A 7,540-nucleotide genomic window follows, 5' to 3' on the forward strand; every position below is an offset into this window, starting at 1 on the left:
TTGAAGATGGAGTGGGAGATCCGTAACAGCAGGGATCTCTTCCCACTGTGCCTGGCCTGGCATGGCAGACACTTCGTGCTTGGTATGCGGTCAGCATGGAGATCACGTTCAAAGCCCTGACTGAGAGTGTTACTGCTTTATAAGTGCGTTCCCTCATATTTGATTGGAACTGGTCCGCTTTGGATGGCAACATCATGTTTGCAGCAATCATGCGCCTCGGGTGCAAATGCGTGGCCACTAATGGCTCCATGGAAGGCATGCAGAGAAGACCCTCCTTCTCCTTTCCCTCCACATCAAGAGCAGATCCCACCTTGAATGGGCACATTACCTGGAGAAGAGTTTGTCCTTGCAGGTGACTGTAGCCTCCTTCAAGTGCTCTGGAAATATCGGAAGGAGCTGTCTCGCTGCCTGTTTCGCTCTTGGCAGTCTTTTACCCTCATAGCGTGTCTTTGCAGCCTTAGCTACCACAGTCGGCTAAGGAACATTTAGTTTCTCTGCAGTGGGTTTGCAAACGTCTTGATCAACACTGTGAAGCGGAGAGGATGGTGCCTTGCCCGCCTATTCCATGGATCCAGCTGCAGCGAGGGGTTGTCGGTTGTGCAGGGGGAAGGAAAAGGGAGTCCTCCAAATCTTCCTCCTCATCTGTGCTGAGCACAGTGGGCAAAGGGGCACATGCATCGAGCTGATCACCCCAAGATAGTGTCGCCATGGTGGGCAGCTCCACAGGAATGGATACCTGCTGGGTGGCAGACGGAGCAGGGCTAGCTGATACACGTGGATCCTGCCCCGACAGGCAAGCTTGGTGTGCTAGTCTGCGATGAAAGCTCTTCATGGTGAAGTACACACAGTGAGATCCAACACCTATTGAATTTCATTTAAATGTCGTGGAGATAACAGTTTCCCGGTTCTCACACTCACCTCCCATGTTGGTAGATTGCAAGTTTTTGAGAAATTTTCTCCAGCCACAATTACATTTCTTTTCTGAAATGTAGTGGACTGGACATAAATACAAATTTAATTTTCTACATGTTTTGGATCTCTTTTATGTATGTCTAATTTACAAAATTAATAGTGTGAATGTTTAATCATGCTTAGTTACTGTCCATAAGGGTTTACTTTGCCTCTATCTGCTCGGAGAATACTTGCTGTTTTTTGTTAGAGTAGCTACTGTTTTGTGTTATAGCACCTTTATTTTTTTCTGGTTGCAGCAGTTCATTCATGACATGGTGTATGTATTGGGCCCCAGTAATGTTTCAAGCCCAGGGGCCCTCAAAACCCTAAGTCCACTGGTTTTCAGTCTCAATTTTCACTCATTTCATTTGGACATGGAATCTTGACTTGGTCTTGACCTCCTTAAGTCTCGGTCTTGACTCAAGTCTTGACCCCCTTAAGATCTCGGCTAGTCCTCGTCTTGGGCTTATCTTGGACTTGAAAGTGGCAGTCTTGACTAAAGCCTTACATAGGTTATAGATTATAACTACATAGATTATACTGTCAGGTCCATAAGTATTTGGATAGTGACACAATTTTTGTATTTTTGTCTCTGTACACCACCACAATGAATTTGAAATGAAGCAGTCAAGATGTGATTGAAGTGTAGACTTTCAGCTTTAATTCAAGGGGTTTAACAAAAATATTGCATTAACCATTTAGTAATTACAAATTTAGTAGTTTTTTACATAGTCCCTCCATTTTCACAGGTTCAAAAGTAATTGAACAAACTAAATTTGTATTGTTAATACTTGGATGCAAATTATTTGCAGTCAATGACTGCCTGAAATCTGGAACCCATGGACATCATGTGTAAATAACAGTTTTTTTTTAAGCTACAGTCAGGTCCATAAATATTGGGACATCGACACAATTCTAACATTTTTGGCTCTATACACCACAATGGATTTCAAATGAAACGAACAAGATGTGCTTTAACTGCAGACTGTCAGCTTTAATTTGAGGGTATTTACATCCAAATCAGGTGAACGGTGTAGGAATTACAACAGTTTGCATATGTGCCTCCCACTTGTTAAGGGACTAAAAGTAATGGGACAGAATAATAATCATAAATCAAACTTTCACTTTTTAATACTTGGTTGCAAATCCTTTGCAGTCAATTACAGCCCGAAGTCTGGAACGCATAGACATCACCAGACGCTGGGTTTCATCCCTGGTGATGCTCTGCCAGGCCTCTACTGCAACTGTCTTCAGTTCCTGCTTGTTCTTGGGGCATTTTCCCTTCAGTTTTGTCTTCAGCAAGTGAAATGCATGCTCAATCGGATTCAGATCAGGTGATTAACTTGGCCATTGCATAACAGTCCACTTCTTTCCCTTCAAAAACTCTTTGGTTGCTTTTGCAGTATGCTTTGGTTCATTGTCCATCTGCACTGTGAAGCGCCGTCCAATGAGTTCTGAAGCATTTGGCTGAATATGAGCAGATAATATTGCCCGAAACACTTCAGAATTCATCCTGCTGCTTTTGTCAGCAGTCACATCATCAATAAATACAAGAGAACCAGTTCCATTGGCAGCCATACATGCCCATGCCATGACACTACCACCACCATGCTTCACTGATGAGGTGGTATGCTTAGGATCATGAGCAGTTCCGTTCCTTCTCCATACTCTTCTCTTCCCATCACTCTGGTACAAGTTGACCTTGGTCTCATCTGTCCATAGGATGTTGTTCCAGAACTGTGAAGGCTTTTTTAGATGTCGTTTGGCAAACTCTAATCTGGCCTTCCTGTTTTTGAGGCTCACCAATGGTTTACATCTTGTGGTGAACCCTCTGTATTCACTCTGGTGAAGTCTTCTCTTGATTGTTGACTTTGACACACATACACCTACCTCCTGGAGAGTGTTCTTGATCTGGCCAACTGTTGTGAATGGTGTTTTCTTCACCAGGGAAAGAATTCTTCGTCATCCATCACAGTTGTTTTCCGTGGTCTTCTGGGTCTTTTGGTGTTGCTGAGCTCACCGGTGCGTTGCTTCTTTTTAAGAATGTTCCAAAAAGTTGTTTTGGCCACGCCTAATGTTTTTGCGATCTCTCTGATGGGTTTGTTTTGTTTTTTCAGCCTAATGATGGCTTGCTTCACTGATAGTGTCAGCTCTTTGGATCTCATCTTGAGAGTTGACAGCAACAGATTCCAAATGCAAATAGCACACTTGAAATGAACTCTGGACCTTTTATCTGCTCCTTGTAATTGGGATAATGAGGGAATAACACACACCTGGCCATGGAACAGCTGAGAAGCCAATTGTCCCATCACTTTTGGTCCCTTAACAAGTGGGAGGCACATATGCAAACTGTTGTAATTCCTACACCGTTCACCTGATTTGGATGTAAATACCCTCAAATTAAAGCTGACAGTCTGCAGTTAAAGCACATCTTGTTCGTTTCATTTGAAATCCATTGTGGTGGTGTATAGAGCCAAAAATGTTAGAATTGTGTCGATGTCCCAATATTTATGGACCTGACTGTATTATTAGGCTTAGAATATGTGGAGCATCCACCATACAAGTCCCTGTGAATTAGTTGTTACTATAGAAATGGTAGTTTATTAGAAGGAGTACATTAATAAAAACCTGTGGTTTGAATTACAACCAGTACTATTCTCAGAGCTGCTGCTGTGTATAAAACTATTTAAAAAGCAGTGTTTTATAGAACTTCATTATCACTTTCAGTTTTACCTAATTTTCTAGGTTTTACCTCTCTCTCTCTCTCTCTCTCTCTCTCTCTCTCTCTCTGTATGTGTGTGTCTTATTATACGGTTCTCTTAACTTTTTTAAATGTGTGTTATTTTATAGGGAGAGGATGTGAGCATGGGAATATGGATGGCTGCAGTAGGGCCTCAAAAATATCAGGTAAAAAAAAAAAACACACAAGAACAAGGCTACTTTTTGTCACCAGTGTGGAAAGCTATAATGCTAGATAAATTTGATAGTTTGTATCTCTATTTTAGTCATCTTGCTGTTTGTTAGCTAATATGCTCATTTTACAGTGCTAGCTAGTTTATTTAATATGCTAACATTGATTAGCCAGCTTTAGTAAATAGTTTCCAACTTTATATCACATAGATAAATGTAAACAATGTGCAGCAGAGTGCCTTCAGAGTTGCTGCATTTAAAACAAACTGTTTAAAGCAAACACTTTTTACTAAGTAAAAACTGAGTTCAATGATACTTTTTTAAATGGGATACAATACCAAAATAAATACCTAAATATTTAACTGTATGTAATGGTGGAGGTGACGAGTTATAAAATAACTGATGATACCTGCAACACAGTTGAAGAAATGTAGAAAAATAGTAGAGTTGTATATTTCCAAGGAATTGGATTTCCCTTCTTTTTTTTTTTTTTTTTGGTGCTATAATTTTACCCTCATGCCATATATGTTCAGGATGCAGGCTGGCTGTGTGAGAAAGAGTGCTATGTGGACATGCTGTCATCACCACAGCATACAGTGAAGGAGCTACACTTTCTCTGGGATCAGAAAAGAGTTTGTGGGGATCCATGTGGCTGTTCTTGGCGTCACACCTGAAGCCTCCATTATGCTCCTGCACACTTTTTTTTTTTTCTTCTTTTTCTTCTTCTTAAATAAAGTTACTCTGTAGTACTTTAAAAAGTCTGTAACAATTTATTTTAAGGGCCTTCATAACCCATTCATATGTATTGCATATTATTTTAATAAAGCAGACCTGGAGAGTTTATGGAGGCTTACGTCATGTGAGGTGACATACTTTTTACATAGACTGAACTATCATTTGTGGTGACTTTCAAGACTGTTATATCCTTCAAGACTGTTTTTATCTTTATTTTGCATGCTATTTACATTCATGAAGCTTTCAGACCTGTTCCTTGAGAGGTGCTATCTTGTTTACATAAAAAAAAATATTGAGTGCCATTTCAATGTGTCACTTTTTTGAAAGCTTGTATGTCAGTATAATGAAATATATATATATATATATATAATTTTTTTTTTTTAAATCCACAAAAAAAACCTTAAAGTGGCAATTTACAACACTAGGCAGCATGGTGGCACAGGGGGTAGTGCTGATGTCTTACAGCTGCAGAGTCTGAGGTTTGATCCTGAGCTCAGGTGACTGTCTCTGTGGAGTTTCAACCATGTATGTTCCAACCGTGTATGTGTATGTTCCAACTGTGCCAATGTGTGTTTCCTCCCACCTCCCAAAAACATGCTGGTAGTCCACTTGTTACTCTAAACGGTCTGTAGATGTGAAATAAATGTGCAAATGAATGAACACTGACAACTTATGTCAACCTAGTGACATAGGAATGAATTGGATACTTCACAGAAGTCGCCTTTGTGAAATCTGCTGAAATAAAGTGATAAATAGAAAGATAACAATAATAATCTTGCAGTTGCAATGTTAAACAGTCAAACAACAATAACTGTCTTTACGTGAAAGAGAGAAAAGAAGCCTCAAAGCCACATAACTACATAAAACCTTTAATGGAATGGTATGACCGAAGCCTTTCATAAATATTCTAACATTACTTTATAAATGAATTATCCAAAGCTTGTAAAAGCTTGTATGAAAGCTCAGTGTAGCTACCCTTAAATAAGGTGTTTCCAAAAACTCAGTGTTTTAGGTACCTGATGGATGAATGTTGAAAAAATGATGTCAGTTTTTAAACTGAGCATTTGTGTGGTTATATTTTTGTTTTACTAAGCACAAGCGCTTCCTAGATGTACCAGATGTCAAATACAGGGTCTGAAAATTTTTGGAGCTACATTCCAATAATGCTTACTTTAATGTGGCTTCCTGTGTTACTGGAGCTACAATTTTTCACTGAGGCACAGTTGCCTTATTTTATGTGTATCATGAGAATTGGATAATAAGACTGCTAAATGTGCAATCAGTGTTTATTTCAAAGACAGTAAATGTGAAAATACATGAAAATTGCAAACTGTTCTCTATTTTTGTGGATAAGCATAAAGATTCATTCAAAGGTATAATATGTAAACTGCCACTGCCAAGCTGCTACTGTTGAGCTTTGAGGAAGACCCTTAACCCTTTCTGCTCCAAGGCCACCATATCATGGCTAACCTAGCACTATGACTCCAGCTTCATAACAAGCTGAGATATGCAAAGAAAGAATTTCACTGTACTGTAATGTATGTGTGACCAAAGGCTTCTGCTTCTAAACACTTTATACGACAGTGTATAATTGCAGCATTTGCATTTTGTGACCAGTTGTGACCAAATTTATCCAAACTGTACCTTGAATAGGTTTAAATGATAAATAACCTGGGTAAAAAGGAAATGATTTAAGAATTCTGCCTGTGGTGCTCGTCTATCGATCCAGCTGCCTCATTAGGCCCTCTGTGCAAAAAGATAATTTTTTTAACAGCACTTACTATTTTGGACTCCAGACGAATCAGAGAGAAGGAAACAACCCATCAGAAGGAACCTGATGCTTTGGAGTATAGGTAGCTGTTTTTTCAGAGACGAAAAAACACTGTAGGCTTTTGATTTCTAGTCTTTTAGCTACTGGAGGGCAAAAACAATAAAGGATGGTACCAAATAAATCTGATTTGTAAATGATCACAAAATAACATTACTGTTTCAATTTCATAGTTACGCTGTACTTCCTATATCTTCATACTTATACTTATATCTTCAACACTACAATGATGATTTAAAGCAACAGAAGGTACATGTGAATAATCAAGTCTGATCAACAACATATAAGAGTCGTAGACCTCCAATGATGTGATTTGCAGTCAGAGTGGGGGTAGAAATTAGGGTGGAAAGGCTTGTACTGTCCCCCACTCATGGCCACACCCCTGTACAACTGTCGAACACAACTAAAAGATTGACTGTTCAGATTTTATAAACTTTATTGAAAATCTCCCAAGTATACTGATTGGTTCGCCCTCTGCCCCTCAGAAAATGAATGTGACTAATTGCTTACAGTCAACATTTTGCTTCACAACAGATAATGTTGCCCCACATCAAATTAAGGGAAAAAGCTAGCACCCTAGTATAACTTACACATTTAAAATGGACCACTCATGAGTTAGAACATACTGTAAGTGTTGTCAAACTAACTGGTAGTCTTCCAAATTTCATGCAAGTAGAGACTGTAACTATAGACGGCTGTTATTAGCGCTAAATAATCCGTATCATCTTATTTACGATTAAAAATGTTCTAAACAGGATTCATTTGAATTATTTTTTGAAACCGAGTGAAACACTACCACCAGCGGTCAAAGAAAACTACACAGAATGGTTCGAAGAGCTAAGTCTAACAAGCCCAGCGCTGTAGATTCATGCAGCAAGTCAGTAACAGTCGTGCCAGGTAAATACGCAGCGTGACACGCCCCCTATATCTGAGCTTAATTTGGGCTAATATCTTTAATCTAGCCTGCTTCTGTGACGCTTCTGTAACACATCCATCCGCAGTCGCGTTATTGATGCAGTCGCGGGTTTAACGCACATGAACGGAGTGGATTTTTTTAAGCTTGCTATGCAAAAGAAACGCAACATGAACCCAGGAGAGCATTACGGGCTTGAAACA

At 39.4% G+C, this 7,540-nt stretch overlaps 1 protein-coding gene across 19 annotated transcripts in view; it reads left to right on the forward strand.

Moving 5' to 3' along the window:
• b3galnt2 (beta-1,3-N-acetylgalactosaminyltransferase 2) overlaps positions 1-4,898 on the forward strand; it is an 86,040-nt gene extending 81,142 nt beyond the window's left edge. For all 19 annotated transcript variants that reach the window (XM_053232669.1, XM_053232673.1, XM_053232670.1 and 16 more), the window contains 2 exons: positions 3,802-3,858; positions 4,395-4,898. In XM_053232669.1, the coding sequence (XP_053088644.1) occupies positions 3,802-3,858; positions 4,395-4,535 (198 nt within the window). In that variant the 3' untranslated portion in view covers positions 4,536-4,898. The remainder of the gene's footprint in view (positions 1-3,801; positions 3,859-4,394) is intronic.
• The last annotated feature ends 2,642 nt before the right edge of the window (positions 4,899-7,540 follow it).

The sequence above is a fragment of the Pangasianodon hypophthalmus genome, chromosome 3, assembly GCF_027358585.1.
Source record: "Pangasianodon hypophthalmus isolate fPanHyp1 chromosome 3, fPanHyp1.pri, whole genome shotgun sequence".
NCBI classification, from domain to species: domain Eukaryota; kingdom Metazoa; phylum Chordata; class Actinopteri; order Siluriformes; family Pangasiidae; genus Pangasianodon; species Pangasianodon hypophthalmus.